Source organism: Aptenodytes patagonicus, chromosome 12, assembly GCF_965638725.1.
Source record: "Aptenodytes patagonicus chromosome 12, bAptPat1.pri.cur, whole genome shotgun sequence".
NCBI lineage: Eukaryota > Metazoa > Chordata > Aves > Sphenisciformes > Spheniscidae > Aptenodytes > Aptenodytes patagonicus.
Window position 1 is genome coordinate 19,185,683 of NC_134960.1, and position 23,746 is coordinate 19,209,428.

A 23,746-nucleotide genomic window follows, 5' to 3' on the forward strand; every position below is an offset into this window, starting at 1 on the left:
TTCCTTGAGTGGTACACTTGTTTCAAAGTAAAGCAAAGCTATGATTTGAGTTAAATACAAAAATGTACTTCTAATATAAGCTTCTTTACCATACCCTATACTTTATGGATATATTTCATTATATACAATTGGTGTTAGATGTTTAGAGTGTGAACTCTGTAATGTCTGTGTGTGTATATTTTGTTTTTGGGTGGTTTTCCCCCTCCCCTTTCCCAAAAGCAGAGAGATCCACAATAACAAATATCTCTCTGGACCATAACAAAACTTCTTTTCTCAACAGACATGAAGAGTATGCCGTGAATACATACTGTATCGGTAATGAAGTATATAAAGGGTGTGTCTGCCTGTAATGATGTATATGGATCTGGTGCCAACTGGTCTCAACCAGACAGAAAATTAGGTGTCTGTCTAAAATGTGGAACAAGAGTGTAGTAGTAAAATTGAATTGTAGCTCTATGAAGTAACTGTACCTCAGAAAACCCAAGGAAACAATAGATAGTAACTCAGTCTGTGCTCTGATTCCCAGGAATGCCTGCAAATATCTCATAAATTTCATATTTTGTCCTCATGTAATGGACTACCATCCATAGTGGGTGCCATTCAGTTTTCTGGAATGCCTGCCCTTGGATTGACACTCGGTATATTAAAAGTCACAAAATGCAGATAAAGACAGGCAGAACAAAGGACCTTTTAATATCTTGCAACAATCTATGCTAGATATTTATTTTCTACTGCCAAGCAGAAAGAACGGAAACATACTGGCTAATTTTTACCAGAACAATAATCAGACATCCACCAGTAAACATGAGTGTAGGCCAAAGGAAAGCAAAGAGGAGGCCTTTTGGGGGATAAAGTCTGCTTAAAATGACATTGGTCTGCGTTCCTCCTGGGTCATAGTAGCATGGGAAAGTCTGGTATTTTTTGAAATTGCTTGCAATTGTTTCTATTCGTGCTTTAACTTCTTTAGAGTTCTCCAACTTGCCTGGGACATACGAGCACTGGAATAAGAAAGCAAGGTCATTCATTATAACAGATACTCTAATGCAGGGTTTGTAGTTAAGTCAGATTGAGTAAAACAAACGTGCTAGTACTGACAAAATCTTCTGTCGTTTGGCTAACATCCCTGGAGATAGTCCTGGTTTCCTTATGTCCATAACACATTTGCTATGCTTCCCTGTGTTTCTGTCAGTGTGTCTATGCCCTCAGTCTGCAGATTTACAGGTTGGAGCAATGTTGTTGGAAACCAATAATACATAAGTGCTTGAAATAAAACTGCAGTCTTTGGGACTGTCACTTTATTATTACAGTGCCAAGCTCGGATTCCTAATAGAGCTTCTTGGCACCACCACAGCAGAAATGTGTTAGCTGTGTGGAAATTCAGAACTGGCTTGTCAGTGTGCAGGAAAATGAAGTTGCTTCACTGTGCACCTCTGGCTGTAACTTGTAGACAAATAAGAGGAAAGCACAGCTGTTGGAGGCTTCCTACTTGTCCTCATAACACAGAACTATTTTGACCTGTAGTAATAACGCAAAGTTATTTAGTCTTCAGTGGAAATACTATTAGACTTTGAAGGACTAATTTTTGTTGTTGTTGTTGTTCATAACACTTTCTTTTCTGCCATATTATTTTGCATACATAATAATGCTCAGGTGTCTTAAGCTGGAAACTGGCCAAGGCAGAAAGGGGATGGTTCCTGACCTGAAGGCTTGTACTTGCAGCAATGCAAATGATAGGGAATCAGCAAATCACCTCCTCTTGCAGTGAACAAGACTCTTGTTTCAGTCTACAGTGGATAATTTCTGCTTTGCTATTTCATTGTATGTAGCTTTTGCTGAGATAGTCACTATAAAGATAGGCATTAGCTAGCAAAATTCTCTTCAGCTTAAGTGTTTTATGCTATCAGGTTTGCACTGTGTGAAACTCTAATCTACATAATTCCTTTAAGAAGATGAGCACTTGTAGTCTGAGCATGTTTATTTTGGATTCTGGAAGTGTTTCAGTCTTGGGCATCCGAGATCTGAATTTCACTTTTTGTCCCCTTAGGGAGTGTTGAGCTGGAATAAGACCTCTGAAATACTTGTGGTTTTGGAACTGAACTGAACCTGACCTTCCTTGGGACAGTGAACCTGTAGGAGCGCTTCTGGTTGTTGAGGGAGCAAGCCTAAAAATGTTGAGCTCTTTGCTGATTCCCAAGCAGAAACACTGGCAGAAACAAAGGGATAACACCCTACTCTTTCCCCTTCCCCAGTCTTTCCCACATCTCTAAAGCCAAATGAATACTGTGCACCCACATTTCTGTCCCACGCATGGTCTGTGCTCCTCCACTGGGGAAGAGATCCCTAAAACGATCGACTGCCTTCTCCATGAGTCCAGGTTTCTGCTGCCATGCCTGCCAGAAACAGCTGCAGACCAAAGACACATGAGTTTTCTGGTTGATTGTCTTCCAAAATTACTGATTTGTTTCTCCTTTTTGTCTAAGATGTGCAGCATGTTCCCAACAGTACCCTCATTTTCCCCTTTCCCTGCTTTCTTTATTCCCTGCTTCATATCACACACCTAAAATGGAAGTAAAATTGGGATTTGTGCTCTTACTTAGGACCGTTTTAACTTCAGGTCTCTCCTGTGATAATTCAACAACCAACTGAACAAGCCACAGCTTATAAACTATTTCTTACCATTGGTCTTCAACTCAGAGATTTACATATTTTTAAATGTTCATAAATGTTAAATATTCATGTTTAGTTGGTGTGATTGCTTAATGAGTATTAACTTAATGTTTGATGTAATGTTTAAAACAAAATCTAAAACTGTGTAATTTCTGGAATATTTTAAAAATGCCTTGGTCTAAGCACAGACATTAACATGTAAAAGATGAACAACCCCTACTCTAACTCTGCTGCTTGGTTTAAAAACAATCACCCCTTTTCCTCAAAGGTGTTAGATAGCAGCAGAGAGCACTTATTCAGTTGGTGTTGCAAGTACCTTAGGATTTGTTTCCAGTGTATCTTCAGTCTGATACAGCATAACCTCTTGTCCTGAGGCTGTCAGATTCACCCACACCTGTAGACAGGGATAGGGAAAGATATCCTCCTCCTCTGAGCCTTCGCTGTTTGGGCAGAGAACTTTGTCCTTGATGTTGGCTTTGAGTACCTTGCACATAGTTTCTGTTGTCCAAACACTACAAAAACAAACCAAAAGGTATTGCTTTTAAATGCGTTAACAGTGTCTGTTATGAGTCGCATGCTGGAGAGGCATCTGTGGGTGGTGGCATGGGTAGAGTTCATGGCTCCTCAATCCTGCTGTGGTCCACTTTGCCCACCCCAAATCAATGGCTGTGCCTGGTGAAGGGCGGCCATAGGAAAGCAGTGCAGGAAAGCTTTTTTTGTTGTTGTTTATTACGCATTCTGTGGTTTGAAGTCAGATTCTAACCCCATCTGTAATCAGCTTCAAATGTTATTCAAGAAAGAAAAATTGCTATGGATTTTAATGCTTGGTAGTAAATATTTGGAAGTACACTACACTGGTAAAGCTTGACCTTATTATTTGAAATCTGGCTGAGCATAGTGGAGCTTTTGATCTCTCAGAAATATTTTGACTAATTTCATTCACTAATTCTCAGAACTCAGATCAGTTCCCATGTTTCCACCACCCGCCCCCTCCCCGCCATCTCTTTATTACATGGACCTTTTGCATGAATTTGCAGGATTTTGTCTCTTTCTTGTACTTACCTGTAAATGCCTGATGATTTCTTAGCTCACATTTTCTTTCTCTTTTTTTGTCTTAAATTCTTATGAGCTCTTCAAGAACGTATTGTTTATTTATTGTACAAGGTACTAACATATTTTGGCACTGTTTTAATAATTGTATTTGACAGGAAAAAGAAATAGCTTGGTATTCATAAACAAGTGACTGTTATTACCTTTTAGTGTAGAATGGCACAATGGTGATTCCAATAAAAAAGTACATCATCATGGAGCACGTGACCATTCCCAATCCCAGGCACAGGGCTCTTGTCTCCCCTCGCTTCTGTGCAGTCACCAACTTTTTTCCCAACATGATTTAGAGTTGTGAAATCTGAACAATCTCTTTCTGGTATAAAATAAAATACAGAAAGGAGAGGGAAAACATGACTAGGATTTGCTACAGGTATCACAGTTGTGTAACAAGTTTCTGAACTATAATGTATCCCATGGAGGAACAGTCCCACTTTTGCAAAAACTAGAATTTAAAAAAAAAAAGTTACTGTATTTTTTGTTATCAGTAGACTTCTTTTTCACTTTCTGATATTTACCATATAGTACTTTAAAAAGTGTGTGTGTGTGGGGAGGCTAGGAGATGGGGTAGGAAAACCTGATTACTTTTGGGGAGAGTTCTGTTAACAGCCCAATTGTCCTCAGCCTTAATTCAGTCTATTTTATGTTGCTTCTTCTCTGAAGTGAGAGATATTGTGTGGTGTATTGGTAAAGGCCGCGTGAAGGGAAAATCCTCCCAAAGTAGAATCCTTTTTACGTTATGCCTTTTCTTCTGCATTAGTCTGAAATGTGGTTGTCTTATTTCAAAAGAGCTGAAATAATTTAAAATTTAACTTTTGAGGTGCCCGATTCCAACTTCTGCATGTTTGTTGTTTGGCCTTGCCCATTTGGGGATGCTCAAAACTTGATGTCCAATCAAATAGCGGAGAAAAGCTGTGTTTTCTGGGCAGAAGTAGTATGATGCCACCAAACACAATTGAACAGGATTAGAAAACACAGCAGTTAAAACTGCTATTGTTTCACCACAAGCACCAGGTCAGGACCACCGCTGGCACTAGCGGGAGAGTGTAAACCGTGAAGTGCTGGTGTTGGTGTAACACCAGGGGAACTCTTAGGCAGAGCTGTCTGAACCTGAGCTCGGGAGCAACTGGCATTTCCCCCCCAACTCCCTTGCCAAATAGCATTTTAAATTATCTTGCTAATGCTTTGATGAAGAGAATCTGAAAATAATTGCTGTGAATCCATATGCTGTTAAATCAGTATGACTGATGTATAGGATTAATATATAAACGAGCCTTAACAGTCACTGAGAGTTCAACCCATCACCAGTATCTGTTGCACTGACAGCTGTAACTGAAGGTTTGTGGGGGTTTGTTTTTTCATGAAAACATGGTGCAAGCCATAGTTATGGCAAATAATGAGACTGGCAAGATTTGTGTGGATTTTTTTGGGAGAAAGGGAGGAAAGAGCAGAAGGAGAAAAGGAAAATATATTACGTACGTGCCGAAACAGGTTTCAGTCCTGTCCCCATGTGCAAGACAACGGTGTACCGCTTCATGCAGTAGCTGGTGCATTGTCAGGATTTCAGCTTCAGGTGTGTGCAACTATGTAGTGTGTATCCTTACCGGCTGGCCTTCAGGATAGTGTGATCCCTGCCTAAATCCACCTGTCTTCAGCTAAGCAATGGAGCAAATACCAAGACTTAAGTTTATATACAGTTAAGACAAGCACAAGCCAAAGTTAGAAAATGGGCTTTTCAGGTTAACCATGAGTAGATGGTCTCCCGGCTGCCCCAGACTGGCAGAGCTGTGAAGTGTTACTGGGGGCAGGGGACAACACCGAGTTTGGTGACAGACAAGATAAAGACACCATCAGCTCTTGAAAGAATGAATGTGAATATAATCTGAATGTTGCTTTCTTTCCTATTAGTTCTGTTTTTCACTGGTAAAAGTGCCTTACTTTGACTGTTTAATGATCAAAGGAAAGAAGTATTTGAACATTGAAATGCTACTGGTTTTAAACTACTATAACACCTGAATGTTAGTGTTATTAACAATAAAAATATAGAAGTCTATGGACAGTAAAACAGCTTTGGTCATTTAGCATAACTCGGGGCTAGTTACGGAATTTTTTAAGTATATATTTTAAAGTTGCTAGTACATAATATCAAAATGAAAGGCTGTTCTGAGGTGTCCCTAGGAACAAAAGAGTTACTGTTTTTGGAATACTGAGTTTTGTCCAGTTCCATATTTAATTCCACTTTAAATAAAACTTCAGTATCCACTGTGAATTTTGCATACAGCATTTTGAGGGGAATTGTTTTTTCTAATGATCGTGTACAATTCACTGGCATTGTAAGAAGCATCTTAAATTGGAAATTGTCGTAAGATGAACCTTAGCTGCTTACTGGCATTTGAGTTTAATACAGAATATGAGCTAATAAGCTTAAATAAGGCTGTATTGTGTTTTTCTTGGTCTATGGGGCTATAAATAGAACATCTGGCATCAAGCACTGTCAGCGTGCTCGTGCCGTGCCTGCATGCTTCTGTAAAACCATGCACAGAGGCACGTGTCCCCCACAAGGAAACTTGGGTAAATGTCGGTAGTGACTGTTCCTTGGAAACTTCTGTCGTTTCTTTTAGTTCTGTGTGGGAAAAGTGGAAATATCATTTTCAAAAAACAAAGAATTCCAAAACATTTAAAGTATTGGAACACTGTACAACACAGCACCTTAAGACCAATTGATATTAAACTGACTCTCCTTTACCTATTGTGCAGCTTGGTCAGAGGGCAAAATGGAATAAAGGAACATCATCGGTCCTGGAGCATGAGCCCTGAGACCAAGTGGTACCTGAGTGGCAGTTCCTCATAACACAGTGGGAAGCTAATGATAAACAAGTGAAAACCTGTATTGCTAGCAAGAAATTCTTACATGAAGTAACAGTGATTAATCCTTAATTTGTTCTGTGGGAAAATGAAAAAGTGAAAGATTGGTACTGCCACCATGACTCGTGGAAAACTTTTAGTGGCTTAGTGCTGTTAATCTCTTGAGTTTTAGATGAACCATAATGTTTACATAGCTGTCCTAGTTATGCTGAGAAATAGTGGGGTAATCAGACCCCTTGTTATATGGAAAACAAGAACTGTGGGACTACTAAGCAAAGAATTAATAAGAAATGTAATTGCCCCATCAGTCTGCTTGAATGTCAGCCACATATGCAGCAGAAGTACCAGTAAGCTCATACTTCTTAGTAACTTTAAACTGCAGACTGCCTCTTTAAGACACACAAAGAATTCATTTGTATAAATTGGAAATTTTCACAAGTGGCCAAGAGGTTTTCCAAGCATTATGTGCAGTGTTGTTCCCTATCCTGACACCAGCTGGGCTGCCTGACCCCGGCTCTCTGCATGGGCTGCTGAGTGATCCTGTTTGCCTTTGCTCCCCCAGTTCGGATGTCTGCTCCGCCCCAAAGAGAATAAGGACATATGAATTATGCAGAGAATGTTAACAAGAAAGATTGGTCTAAAAATATCCCACCGAGTGCTTCTATAAACATAAAAAATAACTGGCTAGGCCTTCAGCCAGTGTAAATTAGAGGTGCTCGTGTCACTGTTGTGTTGCTGCACCAGATTAGTTGTAAATGTGGTCCCTAAAACTGAAATATATATTTCCTGCTGCATTTTTTTATGCTTTAAAATTTAGATGACCAGAAAAATCTGTAACACTATTTCATGCATGTCATGGTTTAACCCCAGCAGGCAACTGCAGAATAATTTAAGAGGAAACTCAAGTCAGTGAAGGAAACCCCATGTTCATTATTTTTTCCTTTCATACATCAATATTCTTATGTTTTTGTGCTGAAAATCCTGCATTTTCTCAAGACAAAGGAATACTGTATGCATGTAGAAAAACATATTTATTTGAATTTCCCCATTGTTTAAAAGGTTAATTTTTTTCAGATTAAAAATTCTTCTCTTCCGTCTCCTAGCTCTGTCAATGTATAAGGAGGAATGTTGAAGGAGCTAATTAAGTGTTTCCTCTGACAAACTCATTAAATCTTTGAAAAATGAAGCACTGCAGAGGACTTGATTGGCCCAGGAAGTCTCTGAGCGTATTTGAATTGGAAGATGTTGAAGTGTATAACATGGGTTTTAGTCCGGCCTTCAAGAGCAAATCTAAATGTATCTTTTGCACTGAAGATTGTGGGATGCCTCCATAATTATTAGGAAAATATAAGCTCCAAATCTTTTCATAATGTTCCCTCTCCCTAATCTTCTTCAGTCTAGTTAAATTATACAGTACATTAGCTGTGCAATTTCAATGTATAATCACTGCATTGACAGCTGCTGGTGATAATCCTAGGGATGCCATCTGCTCAGGTTGAGAATAGAGTCCCCTGTTTTGATCAGTAGACATCTTTGTCACTCAGTGGGAAGTCTCTGCCTCCTCCTCCCCCATCTCTTGAGGAGCTTCCAGTGCTGTGACCTCCATGAGTTTGGATGGGAACTCTCTCTCGAGCTATTCCAGGCTGCTCTTAACTTGGGTATGGCAGTATTGGTAGCACTGATGAATTCATCTTGCTCGCCTGCTGAAGAAAGGGTGCTAAATCCTTCTCTCAAATTTAAGTTTGGAATAAACATTAACAGCAAGCTAGTCATTTTTTGAGCTGGTTTATCCTACACCATATGGTGAATTTTCAGTGAGCATTTATGTATTGCTTTCAAATGAGCATCAAGTGCTAATACTACATCACACCAAGAAGAGTGATGCAAGTCATCTGCATCTCTAAAGCAATGAAGAGTTTTTAAACAAGACTGGACCCTTTGGTCTCTACTGCCTCTGCATACAAAATTGCCATTGCTTTCTCCTGTCAAGTGCCACTTTAGTCACCTTGTTTTATTCTCAAAACACTTTCTGTGGACAACATAAAAATTGCTGGCTCTGCTGGGTGCATAAGAGGAGCATAGTATTTGTTGCCAGTTTATTGGCCAAGTACTTTGTGTGGGAAACAGAAGGCAATCGTAAGTTTTAGATCTGTAAATATGAGCTCTGTACTGGTTATGCTACTGTGGCAGAGCTGCACAGCTTACATATTTACTACTGTCTCTGCCTAGAATTAGTTTTATCACTCACACTTGCCTACGTGTTGCCATGAGTATTTTAACGCTGCTTAGATTCTTCTTCCTTTCTGTTTCAATCCTGCCTTCATCCTTTTCTCATCTACTGCCCCACCACTTACACCCCAGACAACAGGCCTGAACTCAAACCTACATTTGTGTTGGCACTTGCTTCCTCTCTCCCCGCCCTCCATTTCTTACTCCAGCATTTATATGCATTTCTTGCTGGTAGCAGTCTGCTGTTGCCAGGGGTGCTGGGGCCAGGGAACACCGATTTTATTCATTGCAAATTGATAAGAACCCATTACCTAAAAAGCATTCTGTGCATCTGGGACTACAATACTGTGTGTGTTACAGAATAAGGTGATGCTGAACCTCAATGGAAATGTGCACAGGAAAAAAGATTCTGCCATGTACTCATGCAGCTGTCTTGGAAACCTGAAGCAGCAATATTTTGACTGTGTAACATGATACAACTACATTTATTTTATGAATATGCTGTATCATTTTGCTTTATTAATGAACTGATTACCTGATGTGAGACTAGAGTGAATTGAAGAAGTTAGCTTTTTTGTTTAAAAACCTATGCAGTTGTTTAAGAGTTAGCTTTTAAACCTGGTGGTTCTTAAAAAAAAAAAAAAAAAAAAAAAAAAAGAAAAGTTACTTGTTCAGTTCAGCAGTTCTTAAGTTTTTTCTAGAGTGCTTCTTTTGGATTCTGTGCAGTACAGGGCTGCACAGAATGAATCAATTTAAGAGTAGATATCAGGGAAGCCTGAAAGAGTTCAAGAGCCTGGTTCCTTCTTAACTTAATTGGAGGTAGACAAGCACAGCCTCTAAAAGAATGCTGAACACCCAAAGCCATGAAATGCCTAAGAGTAAAGGTGTATTATCATTAAAATGAATAAAAGCTGTGATTTCATATGGGCTGCAGACTCCTAAGATTCTGTTGTTTGTGAAAATATTACCATTACCTTTGCTAATAACTGTGGAGAATTATCAGATTGATTCCAGTTACAAAAGAGAGAACAACTTAACTTTTCTGTAGCATGTGGGCTACCTGGGCTGTCCTCCATAGTGCTGCAGATTTAGAAAGATTGTTGCTTCCAAAAACACTGTACTTCTCAAAACCCAAAGCTATTGCATGCTCCCAAGGAAAACCGGTTGCTTAGAAATATACTTACTGTTTTTGATGAAATGCTTCTTTCTCTGATGAAAAAACTTCTGTTACCTGACAGACTTGGGATAGTAGTGGAACTTAGAGCTGAAAGGGATTTTTATTATTATTTTTTTTCCTTTCCTGTACTTCTCTGGGTTTGCTTTGCTGTGGCTGAACTCCTAGCTTAGTTCCCCTATTACGAAGCTTTCTGTAACCATAAATGGTAAGGTATGAAAGAGCACTGTCCTTTTTGAGATTAATTGCTGAAAACAGGAAGCCACAATACTAAGACCAGCTACAGCTGTAGAGACTGAATTTTCTCATTCCCTAGGGCCCCTTTACCATGTATACCAGTAAATTTGTCTTAAGCTATGGTCCTACACCTTTTGTACAGCTTGTTAATTTAGAAATCCGATAGGTCTTTTGAGTAAGATTTAAGGAATTGACTGTATCAATGACCAGTGGTGCTGATTCTTAATTCTTAATACCTAAGCTATTAACAGCTCTGTCTGAATGCTTTGTTGCCACTAGTTTTGGTCAGTTCGGATGCAACAGATGCTAAAACATTAACTGTACATCAGACCCCTATAGACAAGAACAAAGGAACCATCATGCCATAGATATACGAGTGTCCAGCATGTTCCTCTAGCCAAAAAGCCAAGCCTGCTTCTGGGACATATAAACAGATGACTCCTAGCACAGAGTTTCAGAGAAGAGCTAAAATAATTTTTTTTTTTTTTTTTTTTTTTTAGAGAGGGAAACTCTTTTATTGGGAGACTAAAGGAACTGAAATAAGTTAATGCAGTAAAAGCATTAAGTGTTCTGAGCATTGTAAACAAGGGTAGGATCCCCTCCACCCTGCTTTAGGTATCTAATAATCAGCTGTCTTGGCTTAAGCTGGTCTTCCAGGCTTGCTTTTGGTAAAAGATTTGAAGTTGGCATGTTCAGAGAGTTCATGCTGTCTGAAGATAACAGATGAATCTCCTGCAAAAAGACTTTTTCTATTATTATTGATGCAGAAGAGAGCACACAAAGCTGACTTGGATTTAGATAACTGTCTGTTAGACACTTAAAGCTAAGTAAGATGAAGCCTGCTACTATCATCTAGATCAGAAAGATTTATGGTCATAGTCATTTTTTAATATTTGAGAAGGGATGCAGCTAAATTTAAAGAATGACATTTGAAGGTTAGAAAAAGAGCCTTATGAACAAAACTTATTCCCAAATAAAACATGATCTGGTTGGATGGAGTTTTCTATCAATTTTTGATACTTAACAAAAAAGACTGGGTATTTCAAAGATGCAGGCTCTGGCTCAAGCAGAAGTCATATTTTTAATGAGGAATTTATTAAAAGTAATTTTTGGGCTGTGTGATTTAGGAGTTAAGGTAGAAAACAGGGTAACTGTAAGCAGTAACTGAACTGCTGACTGAAATTCATGAATCTCCAACTCTGGCTGTCTCTTCGGCCTGCTCTCCTTAACTCCAGTGGCTAATACACATGAATCAATTTTTCACTGCTGCACTAAGGAGTTCTACTGCAAAATTAACACGAAACTTGTGGATTCCACAGGCAAAACAGAGATTACATTTTTTAAGTCCCTCAGTGTACTGAAGGAGGTGGTGGTAGAGTGCTTTGGCTCAGTTTGAGGAGCACCGGTGATTTACTTGAATAGACAGAAGCTATGCTCCATGTCTGGTGCTTCACATTACCTCTTGCGTGTTTCTTTTCCTCTCACATATGCTGCAGACATGCAAGTCCAGGTGGCCACTGGCTCTCGGAAAACTAACTTAATAAAATAACGTGGGTGTGCTAAAAGGAGGTGCTGTGCTGATATCCACTTATAACCTTGGGATATTTCGATGTGTCACGGACCTGTACCAGGTGATGTGTATGCATGAGAAGTGTATCAATGGCAAACCAAATATTTGTTATATTATAAACTGTAATTCTATATTACAGTTTAAAATAGCCTCTGTCTTATTAAAATCGCATAGACTTTTATTTTTTTGCAACTTGAGGGAAGGGAGGAAAAAGGAACAATCTGGTGATTGAAATCACCATGCGCTTTTGCCCTGCTGCTCCTTTTCCTTGCAGGAACTGCAGTGCTTGCTCCTCCTCTACCCTTGCCCCTGGCTATCATGGTGGGACACCGTGAACCCACTTGCCTGCTTGTTCAAGGCAGGATTTCCCTGGACTCAGAGGAGCATGGGACCAGCTGTGGCCTCTGCATGAGGACCTGCCGCTGGGACACTAATTCACTTCTTATTTGTAAGCTACATAACTGGCGATGCACAGTTTCTCCTGGCCTTACACTGGCCCAGAGAGGGGGTCTGGGGTCACTGCTGGAAAGGCCGAGTTCCTGAGAGTGGTCTTTGAATATGGGTGGCAGAACAAATCAAGGCCAGTTAGGATCAGCCAGAGCTAAAGGCAGTAGCTCTGTTGGTCTAAGATCCTTTTGAAAATACTAGTTTCTAGCCAAGATAAAAAACTTTGCAGGGGTCTTCCCAAGCCTTGCTTGAGGTGCTGTTTTAATGTTTAACCCCTGACTATAATTGGGGGAAGAAAAATGGAAGACAAACAATGTCGGAGTAGGCTTTTCTGAACTTCAAATTATTTTGAACTATTTTGAATCTGAACAAGTTTCTTTTCAATGTCTTGCTTCCCACTTATTTCATTCCAATTTATTAAACCCTTTGGCTAAGGCCAAAGTAAATTAAATTTGAGGGATAATTTCCTATGATTCTTTAAAGAATGAGCAATGCTTCAACTTGGAAAAAACTGCCGTGACTAAGTTAGTGAAGTAGCTATGCTTACAATTATCAGTCTCCAGAACTGCAAGAAGCTATCAGACAAATTAAAGAGAATTAAGATAAATATTTCTGAGGAGTTATTTTCTCTGTAAGTGCTAGTGGAAGAAAAAATGTGGGAGAGAAGGCATATGGCTCTGAAAGAGAAATTGTGTAAACATTAGCATACAAGGTTTGTAACTGTATTGTAAATAAAAATATGAAGGGACTGTAAACGTTACAGCAGTGGTAGGGGAAAAGAGTTTCTGGTGTGTGTTTGCTGGGTTTTTTTGCTGTACTACTCTGTAGTGAGTACTCAAACTGTTGTCCTTTGTGCACCACCTGTATTGGACAATGCTTTGTTCCAGATCCCTTTTGTTTCTGATAGGGCCGGGTCATTGCAGGTGTGTGTTAGTTCAGAGGACTCTCAACCCTCCCAAGGAATTGGACTGACTTTGCTGTGATTCTGAAGCTTCAATGAAGCTCAAGAGTGTCTGGTTTGACCCCACGTGCTACTGAACAGTTGTTCAGTTGTTGCAACAGTTGTTGCTCTGACATCACATGAATTAAACTTATTATGTGTTTGCAGGTGACCAGTTACGCATTATGCTGTCCTATGTAACAGGTGGATCTTGCTGGAAATCCTAGTCCAATTATATAAATAGTGTCTGCAGGCAAGCAGAAGTGATGTGAATTTGCAAACTGTAAAATCCCTTTAGACTCTAATGTAAAGAGCAGTTCAGGAGTTAAAAAAGGGAAAAAAAGAAAAAAGCAGTATCTTTTAGTTGGTCAGAACTGCTTATTCCATTCTTCTAAGCTGATCATCCATAAGAGTTGTTTTCATGTTAGGGCATAAGAAAAACTTAATGATTGTGAGACAGAGCCAGTTTAATAAGTATTGCTGTCTTATTTCCAGGACTTTCTGTTGCTTCTAAAGAATCAGTGAGCTGTGAAATGAGAACAGTTGTTTGGATCTTCAGAGAGCCTCGCAAAGTTATTAGCTCCCCTCTTCATAATTGGAACATATTCATGGTGTAGTACATTGTCATTTTTAATGGGCATCATAAAGAGAAGCTGTGGCTCCTGAAAAGGAACAGTTACATATTAAAAATGATGCAAGTCAGAAGGAGGAGGATGTCCTAAGTGTTGGCATGTCTAAATCAGGCGCAGGCAAACTTTAGGACTCTGCTGCTTCCTTTTAAGTAACTAAACTAACAAACTGTTTGTTGGACTTGCTGAGAACTCACCAGTTTCATGAGGGCTGAGGGAATCCTCAGAACTTGTGACATAGATACATAAGCAGGGATTTTGAATGGTTTGTTTGGCCTCCAACTTCACAGCATGGTGGCTGTGCGCTTGTGATGATTCCCTGAGAGAAAGGTAGCTGTGCCGTGATGGGCCTCCCTGCGATTTGTTGTACCTGTAGTAAAGCATAACGCTGTGGTAGGACTTACTTTCTCTCTGAAGTTGCTGAGAACTCTCTTACTACTGTGTCTTAAAACTGAAGTTAGAGAGGATGCTTAACTGTTTGCTGGATCTAACCCTTTGTGGATACTTACTAACTGATTTCACAGACTACGTCCATGGTTTTCAATCAGAGAATAAGTGCATATGCTCTTTCCTCAGTTTGGATCTTGTATGTGTAATCAGTTCTTAATAATGTTTTTCCAGTTAGAGGAGCCCTCAATATTTTTAAAAAAACAACCACCACCACAAAAACACCCAAAAATAAACAAACCAACCAAACAAAAAAACCTCACACTACATTGTATAGAACTTTCAATTGTGAATTTAAAAGTAATTTACAAATTTGCTTTATTAAGTGGGCACAAGGAGATAATTGCCTTTGCCTGGCAAGTGAGAGGCAATCAGATGACTGGGTTTGCTGAGTTTCTGCACTGTGCTTTGTCCAGTTTGCAGTTAGAAGTACAGGGGAGGCATGGAGGTTTCTCTGAGACCATGGCCTCTTCCACCTTACTCCTTTTATCTGGCACAGTGACTTGTCCTATCTCACTGTTTATATGCTTAGCTGTATTGCCAGTAGCAAGCAAACCTGAATAACAAATTTTCAGCATAGTCAGGAATTGGTGTTTTCTGCTTTTGTCTGAAAGTGTGTCTCAGGCATGTAATGCCTACCACGTTACACCTGATGCTGATGGGAACTTCATGCAAAGACTGAGTAGTATCTGATTTCAGGTAAAAAGAAGCTGCTAGGAACATAAGCCTATGTTCAGCTTCTCGTGTTCAGGTTAACTACAACATGGAGCAAATATAAGGCCTTTCCTGAACTTGCGAACTTAGTACAGCAACTCTGTGATACAATAAAGTATGAAATATAGTATATAGGTACCATGTGCTCATGGTGGGAGATGTAAGCGTTGCCAAATAATCAAGGCAGATGCTTATCCAAGACAGGATGGAGGGCTGACTCTGGTAGTGTTGTTGCTAATGGTCTCTGCTGTCATCTGTGAAGTTGGTTTCTGCAGTGAAATGAGTAAATTTTTGTTTCTGAACCTTGTCTGTTCAGTGTTTGTACCGTATCTGAAAGAAGGAGGTACAATAGATGAGGAGCTGAATGGGAACAATATTTCCTTTCTTATTATCCTAAGGCCAAATACGTTAATGAAATGTAATTTCATAATAGAAGGCACTCAGTATATTAGCTGAGTATAACTCAGTATATAGTCTGGCCAATGAAAGGAAAATTGTTGTGGTCCCCCCCCCGTATTGGATAGTTCACCAAGCTGACAAAATGCAGGCAGAAAAGAGGAGAAATGTAAAGAAGCTTTCACAAAATAAGGTATTTAAACATGACAGTCTGTGATGTTAAATGAGCCTATGGGAATGCTATTTCTGAGCAGATGAGTAGAATTGCTTAGTACTGTATAGCAAAAGAGATCAGAGAGTTGTTATTATGACTCTTTTCTTTTCACTTTTTGAAACTAAATAGAGCGCCTGTATTTCTGTCTAACAAACCCCAGGTAGCAGTATGGCTATGTGCAGTCTAACAGGTTCTGGGTATGTCAGACCTACTGCATACGCAGTTTGCAGATGAGCACTTTTAAGTTAAGCAAATCCAGCATGTTCTGCATGATTTAATTTACTGCCTAAGTTCTGGACATCAGACAGTCTGGTTATAGCGAGTCATATAGAAATGATTAAAACTTTTTCTTTTCTGGCTTGAGGGAGAACCTCTGTGTTTTGGGGAGCCTGGCTATTGATAACTTGAGTACAAGGCATATACCATAGGTATTATTCTGTTGTTGCTTATCAAATAATACTTTGAAATCAGGGCAGTTGGTATGGTTCACGTGAACTGCCTGTTGAAATCCCACAGTTGGAGGAGCCTATTGTTGCTTGCTATGATCCCTGATGCCATTACTCCCTTTGCTGGGAGCTCTGCTTCCTGACGTGCTGCTGCTGTTGTTACCGTGAGCCGGGTGGTGCGAGGTGCATCCTACCTCTTTATCTATGCCCACGCGTGGACACCCTTTGCTGCTGTCACACCTTTACCTGCTCTCCTGTATCGGGAAAGGGGGATTGAGGGGAGACACACTAACCCTCAGCTTCCTATACTCCCAAAATACACGATACTGTAAGTTTATCAGCCTTGCTGCAGTGAGTTATGAAGTCTCCAGAAAAGAGACACAAAACATAGTGGTGAAAAGGGCGATGCTCCTTCTTTTTCTGGAATTAAATTGCTTAAAGGCAGGATAAAAAAAAAAAAATCAAATGGAAACGTATTATGAAATGCCCTTTATTTCTATTCCACGCCTGTTCTATATAGAAAAGTTCACAATTTGTTTTTTCTTTCTTTTGCCAAAAGTCAGATTGATATAAGGAATTAAAGTAAATCTTCTTTTCCTTAACATTATTCTTTTGTTGCAGAAAGTTACTGTAAAATGAGTGTGTCATCTATAAATAATAGCATTGATTTTGTGTTCCCTGAAGCAGTTAAATTTCCTTTTGGAGTGCAGTTCCAATATCTAGGCATTTTCTGTGCTTTACTATACACTTTTCATGAAAGTTACATGATTACTTTGAGCTCTTCCTTTACCTGGGGAATTTTAATCCATTTCAAAGTAACGTTGATCCAAGATGTTAATGGCAGATAAGTTTAGGGCTTATGGAGCAATTTCCACTGTGATTTAAAAACTCAAATGAGCCATTGGTAGCAGAGATCATTAATTTTGCCTGTGTAAGAGAGGAGGTCATGCAGGCTACTACTACAGGAACCTGGCGCTGGACTTCTCCATGACTTGTCGCAGGTCTCAGCTGAAGAGTGCCTGACATATTATGGCAGATCAGGGGAACATAATTTGTGATTTGTATTTTTGCAGATTCAATGGTTGAAGTACTCTTATTCTGTGGTGATGTAGAGAAGCAAAAGCCTCAGCTGCTCTGTGTGTGGAGAATGGGAGGGGAGTACTGGAGGGAGATGTGTGGCAGGAATTTGGTGGAGAGAATTGCTGGGAAACGGTCTTTTTCACACATCAGAAGCCCTAACTTCCTATCTTGACAGAACAGAGGCAGAAATAGAGGTAATTTTCAGACTTATCCACCTTTTCCAACTGGTCATGCTTTCGGGTTGGCAGCATTTTTATTCTGTAATCTTGGTCTTTGTGCTTCTAGTACAATTTTTTGCTTGCTTTATTGATAATTGGAGACTGAAATATCAAGACAAGGCATGGATGCTGGGCAGGAGGAGCAATTCTTCAGGGCAGGCAAAGATGAAAGGTTGTGTGATGCTTAGTCATTTCAGTGCCACTTCTGCCCCCAGTTTTACTGCAGGGCTGTCTTCTCTTGGTGCAGCACCTGGCACTGTGAGGTCCTGGTTGCCAGAAACTGTGGTGAAGCAAATGGTTCTTGTGCCACATGGATGTGCTTGCATCTCAGAGAAAGGGAAAAAAGAGCTGATGGAAATACCTAACACCCACGTACTCTACCAGAGAGCAAAAAGGAGTTCTGTGTGCAAATTTGTTTCCCAAAGAGAGAAGGGGAAGGAAAGCTGAACAAAATAATTTATTTTGGGCACTAGGACATATATCCTATTGGAAATATATAGGCTATATTTGCACACAAACAATTCCTGCCTTAAGTTCTTATCCATCTTCTCCCCACCAGGAAGTTTTGAGAGTATACTAGCATGGGCTTGATTCAGCTTGCATAGGTTCAATTACACAACATTGGCTTCCCTTTCACTAATAAAAATGTGCTTCAATGTGTAAATTCTTCCTCCTCTCAATGATTATATGTAAATGTAGAGAAAATCAATTGAAATTTGATTTAGTTTTGCCAACTTTCTCGGGCTGAGTTGTCAGTCCTCAAAGACGTGAATAGAATGCGTGCTGTTAGAGGAAATAGCGCTAGTTATTTTTGTGGGGAGAAGAAACCAACAGACCTTACTCTGTAACTGTCAGCTTTCCTTACTTTAACTGTATAGTTCTCCCTTGGACCCTACTGTTATCACTGTTAGTGTTTAGTTTCTTGGTTTCTGTGTTATTGCTGCTGACCTTGCAGTGTTTCAAGAAGGAATGGACTGATGAACCAGGATAGAAACCTGCGACTGTTGGGAGGAATTTGATGTTTGTGCATACCATCTGCAGGAACTGGCACTTGTAGAGGAAAAGAAGTTCTACAATACCGGGAGGCTTTGCTAGATGTGAAAGGAATGAGTGCTTCATTTAGGAGGTATGATATGGTTTTCTGCTTGTTTCAAAAATACAGATGGAAAGAAAGAATTACTGAACTGTCAGCGCCTAAATGTTTCAGCACGTCCTTTCCTTCAGGTAGGGATGTTCTGTTCTCTGGAAGGCTGGGCATGTTTAACAAGCCTCTGAGAAGGATGTCTGACCTGGGATGTGGTGTGAATTGCTTTGCCCTGGTTTACCTTGTTCTTAGCCATGAATGTACGTGTGACTATAATAAGGATATTCCTTCTATTCCCATAAATCCAGGATGAATATTTTTTCCAATCTCAAATAAAGTGAGTGCTGATACTTGTATGGTTTGTAGCCTCGTTTTACAGACTCAATTTCTTGTAATGCAAGGGATTACAAGAGGGAAGACCTTTGTAGCTGAGCAGAGTCCCCTGTAGAGTGAAATGTTTCTGTTGCACTTAAAAATGTATACTTGGAGGACTGGATCCCAATAGTGTGTATTTTGCTTTTGCTTGCAGAGGAAGGGAGTTGAACACTGAGAAGTTACTTTTCTTATCCTTCTCATCCCCTTATGTATCTCATGGTACTGTAATTAGAGAGCAGTAAACAAGACTATAGGAAAACTAGTTTCATGTCATAGTTCCGATTGCCTAAACCAGAGAAGATGGTGGAACCAAAAGCAATTTTAGGACTGTTCCCTAACCTTTGTGCTATAGAGTTTGCTGGAGTAAGTTATCCCTCCCAGTATCCCTAGGGGAGCTTTTTTGTGACATAAAGTAATTGGAGATGCCTTGGAGAAGAGACGAGAAATCTGTTATCCCAGCCTCAAGTCAGTGACCTCATCTCAGAATATGGATACTTTCCTCTTTCCAGAGAGGTTGTGCCCACTCCCCCCCTGCTGCGGATTGGTTGGTTTGTGTGAAGTAGAAAATCTCCAGCATCAGTGAGAAATTGAGAGATGCTCATCTGTCACATTGTAAAATTGAAGAGAATAGGAGGACGTGTGTGGACTTGATAGGGAAAACTGCAAGACCTCTGTCCAAAACTTTGCTTTGAAATTAAGAAAGAAAGATTTTTCTTCTTGGCCTTGGAAAATAAATCCAAATCAAACATATTAGTTCAGCTTCCAAACTAAAATATCAACTGCTTGTATGTGACTATTCTCAATAGAGTTTGTTTTAAGATGTATGAAAACACAAGTGGTTTATGTTAAGTTTTTACTGGTCTCGACACAGAGTATCCATCCATAAAAACTTACATACCCCAGCCCTTCATTAGTGAGCTTCATTAGCAGTGCTATGCACTTTAATAGGAACTTCTGAGACATTTTACAGGATTTGGAAACTTCTTGATGAAATGCTATGGCTCACTACTTTAGGGCATAAACAGTGACGATATTTAATCTTTGTTATCTCTCTTTGTTCTTGCTCAGCAGTTCTGTACTCCCCCTGGATTTCTTTGTTCTTAACAAAACTATTTTATCCCCCTAAGGTTCTTTCAGTCTGTTGCTTTTCTCATTCAATTCTAGGTGAATAAGCTTTTTTTTCTCAGGGTAAAGGAAAGAAAAGGTAAAAACTGCTTCCTGAACTTTGAATATGTGTGATCAGTTATGAAAAACAGCAGTGTTCACAGGGATGGTGTGTGAAATACGGGTACTCTGCAGTAGTAGGCTTTGAATTGGGCCTCAAGTTAGTGCTCTTGACTTTCAGATTTTTTTTTGGGGGGGGTGGATGGTGGTGTGTCTAACAATAGTTGGATTTTTTAAAACATTAACATGCAAGGATGGGTGAAGAAAACTTGATAAAAACCAAAATGTTGTTCCCTCTCAACTCTACAAGATGGGATTTTTCACAACTTGACTTCAATGGCAAGAGGATCTATGCTGACAGCCTGTGCAGACCTTAAGTGGTGTTATTTAAAACTTGGTGTAAGCAACTGAAGCAAAACTTTGACAAATAGAAGAACCTGTTACTGTAGTATTTCTTGCAGGTTTGCGGAAAAGAAGAAAAATGTATGGAACAAAGCCACAAACCAGTACTCTAGTGGATTGATGTCTGTAGTGTCTTTTCTCCAATTATGTATGGGTATGGGCATCTCTCTGTCTGGTGGAGAAGCTAAAGGAATAGTAAATGGTGACATAGGAGGGGATAGACTAAGTGTCTGTAGTACACCAGCTGCAATTTCGTATATATGGCTACAATTTGGCCCACAGTGCCCAGGTACTGATCCTGGGCATTCCTGATAAATAATCCTGTTAGGCAACTGTGACTTAACAGTTTCATCTTGACAAAATAAATGAAGTCTGCTGTCTGTTTTTTGTGAGTGATAACAAAGTTCTCAAACTGAAAATAGTGATCAAGTATTACTGTGTAAACTATTGGAGGCTAATCAGACTCCTTATGAAAATGAGAGCAAATAACGTATTTATATTTCTCCCCTTCCCCCACCCTGCTTTTGATGCAGGTGCTCTCCAAAAAGCTTACAGATTGTTGGCACTGACATGGTAGGTGCAGAAAGTGTGATAAGCTTCCTGTATATGATTTGGGTTTTTTTTTGTCATGTACTAAATAGCTGTGTGTATAAGGTGACCTTTATATAAAGTGTTTCACACCTTGCATTTGAATTAACAAGATCAGATTCCTGCAAAGGTAATTATGCCAGGATAATAGCTGCACATGGGAACATCTCCATCGTTTCTTCATTAAAATATTTTGAAATAACTAAGGACATGCTAGCCAAAACCTCTTCAAAATCTGCACAAATTGGCAGGTGTCTATCCATGGGAACAGGCAAGAGAATTGATCAGGATTTTATTCAGGGTTTGCAAACTTCTTGTAGGATTTTAGAGCCAAGTTCAAGACATCAAAATGATCCATAAATGATTATAATGGAAACTAAGATAAAGGGGCAATTACAACTTGTGTTCATATTGTGTGTTCATGATCCAGAACTTGCAGCACGTGTCTGCCTGTCGTTCACCTGATAAGACTTCTGTGATGCCCAAATAAGAAAATGGCATGAATTTCTCATATGATGCCCTGCTGATTTCTTTCACAGGCCAACAAGCAAATGCTTCCAAACTTCTAAAAATCTGAACTCTGGCTGTGCTCATTGGATCGGTGCTAGAGAGCCAAGCTAGCACAGGGACTGTGCATGCCAGGAATTTATGATGACACAATATCCAGCTGCTCTAACATATTGCCTCATTTGCCTGCATTATGTTACCACAAGATGTATCCTAGCCCTTTCCAGTTTCTTTATGTTCTACTTATAGCAGGGGTGCTGAGACAATATTGTGTACCCTCAGCAGGTTCTCTGAAAAAGGAGTGTTTTTGAATTCCTACTGTTTTCCTTTCTGCATGTAAAAAGGAAGACTCTTCCAAAGCATTGGCAAGCAGCTTCATGTAGTTAACTACTTCAGCTTTGAGTTCAATGATATTGGGCTTATACGTGCAAAAAAAGGTCTATGTCAGACATTTTGTTGGGCAAAACAGGTGGTATGCTTTGCGCTAAATATTCTGGTTTCCTTTAGTCCTCTTCGTTGCTTTTGACATTACAAATTTTTGGATAGCTCCAGATTCACGTTGAGCCTGTTGGACTTGCCTCTGAGACTGAAGTCAGCCTCCCAGGTCGCTCAGACAGAGCTTTCCCACACTTCGTACCACCTCAGGAGTCACGATTTTGCATTTTGCTGTTGCATTTCCTATCAGTGCGTTTGTGTTTACAGTCAAAGTTCTGGCTTTTCTCAATATACTTCATGGTCCGCAGAGCTTAGTAATGCAACTGTTCTAAAGACTTTGGACTACTTTCATTTTGCTGCAATTCTTCAGAACAGTCCCTTTTTAAAAAAGGGAAGGGAGAGGAGAGGGAAAGATTAAAACTTTTCTTAGTGACAGGAACTAACTTGAAAATAGACCAAATCTTGTGATGCTTCTCTTGAAAGTAACTTAGAAAACAACCTGAGTTCTTTAACATCTTCTCTTTTAAATAGCATCCTAGTGGGATGCTGAAAACACCAGAAACAGGCTTGTAAGAGAAAGCATGAATTCTCGGGTTTGGGATGGACTACTAAGGTTTAGAGAATTTTTGCAAGTAACTTCCTGGATCCCTTGTTTTTTATAGACAAAAGTTATCAGCACGGGGAAGGCATTTAACATAGTAGTTAACACATATGGTCAAGTTCTAGAAGAGGTGATACCTCCAAGGCAGGACTGAGATAGGGTGTTGGCATGCATTATGCCTAGTGAGCCTGCCAAAGGTCTTCAGTAAAGGTTTGCAAGCAAATGTGCTGTGACACCTTTCTTTAATATCAAACATACTTAAACTCAAAGAGAGTTAGTCTGCAGCCTGCTAACCTGAGTGGTGAAGGATCATTTCCACAATGAAATAAAGCATGTGTTGGTACTGTTACATCCACATCTTCTCTCTGATGACAACTTCAAACTGGGGAAAATGGTTCCTTACTTTCTTCTACTAGCAGTCAGGTTTTTGGCCTTTTTTATGGTCAAATACGTGCCATGCTGAACCCAACTGTTATGACTTGTAGCTGTATGGGAACCAGAATGGCAGACATGCAAGTGTTTTTCTGTTATGTGATTAAGGCCACTATCTATTCTGCTGAGAAACAGAAAGAAGACCAAAGGAAAAAGAAAAATGGGAAAGAAGAGAAATTATGAGAAGAGTTTACTTGAGAGGGAAATAGAGGGTGATAAGAAAGATCAGAAGAAATGAGGAGCAATATTCAGCTTCCTTTTTCACGCCTGTGACAGTTGTGGAGCTCAGTAATCATGACTCTGTGGGGATGATATCCGTCTAGGAAGATTAGTAAGGGGAACCAAAATCTGTCATAAGACATTGTTGAAAGCTGACGTTTCCATAAGTACGTGTTCAGATCACACCCCACACTGCACTTTGCTTATCTCTGAGCCTGTGAATAGCTTTTGGAAATGGATGCTTTTTTTGTCTTTTTTTTTTTATTACCCAGTATACTGCAAAGAGGTAGATAAGAAGCTGAAATACTTCTTTGTCATCCATCACTCCATCTGCTTCAGGGCTTAGCACACGTCCATGATCCTTCTCTTCTGTGCTGTAGAGCTAAACTTTATGGGATGTGCTTGGTCTCTCATATTTCTTTAGAGTGAAGAACAGGGGCAACAGTGTGAATTCAGGAATTGTCTTGATATGTGTAACCTTTTAAATTTTGCTAAATTTCTATTGCAAGGCAAACTGCCTGCTATGTACCTTGGTGGGAAGTCTTTCTATTACAAATAT

General features: G+C 39.7%; 2 protein-coding genes across 3 annotated transcripts in view; one reads left to right on the top strand and one right to left on the bottom strand.

Moving 5' to 3' along the window:
* Positions 1-23,746, top strand: part of KCNIP1 (potassium voltage-gated channel interacting protein 1) — a 456,219-nt gene that overhangs the window by 34,316 nt on the left and 398,157 nt on the right. The window lies entirely within an intron of this gene.
* KCNMB1 (potassium calcium-activated channel subfamily M regulatory beta subunit 1) lies at positions 385-10,217 on the bottom strand. The gene is made up of 4 exons (XM_076349833.1): positions 10,053-10,217; positions 3,921-4,090; positions 2,984-3,179; positions 385-998 (listed from the first exon to the last, which is right to left on the bottom strand). Exons 2-4 carry the CDS (start codon positions 4,055-4,057, stop codon positions 729-731), a joined length of 603 nt encoding a protein of 200 aa, XP_076205948.1. The 5' UTR covers positions 4,058-4,090; positions 10,053-10,217; the 3' UTR covers positions 385-728.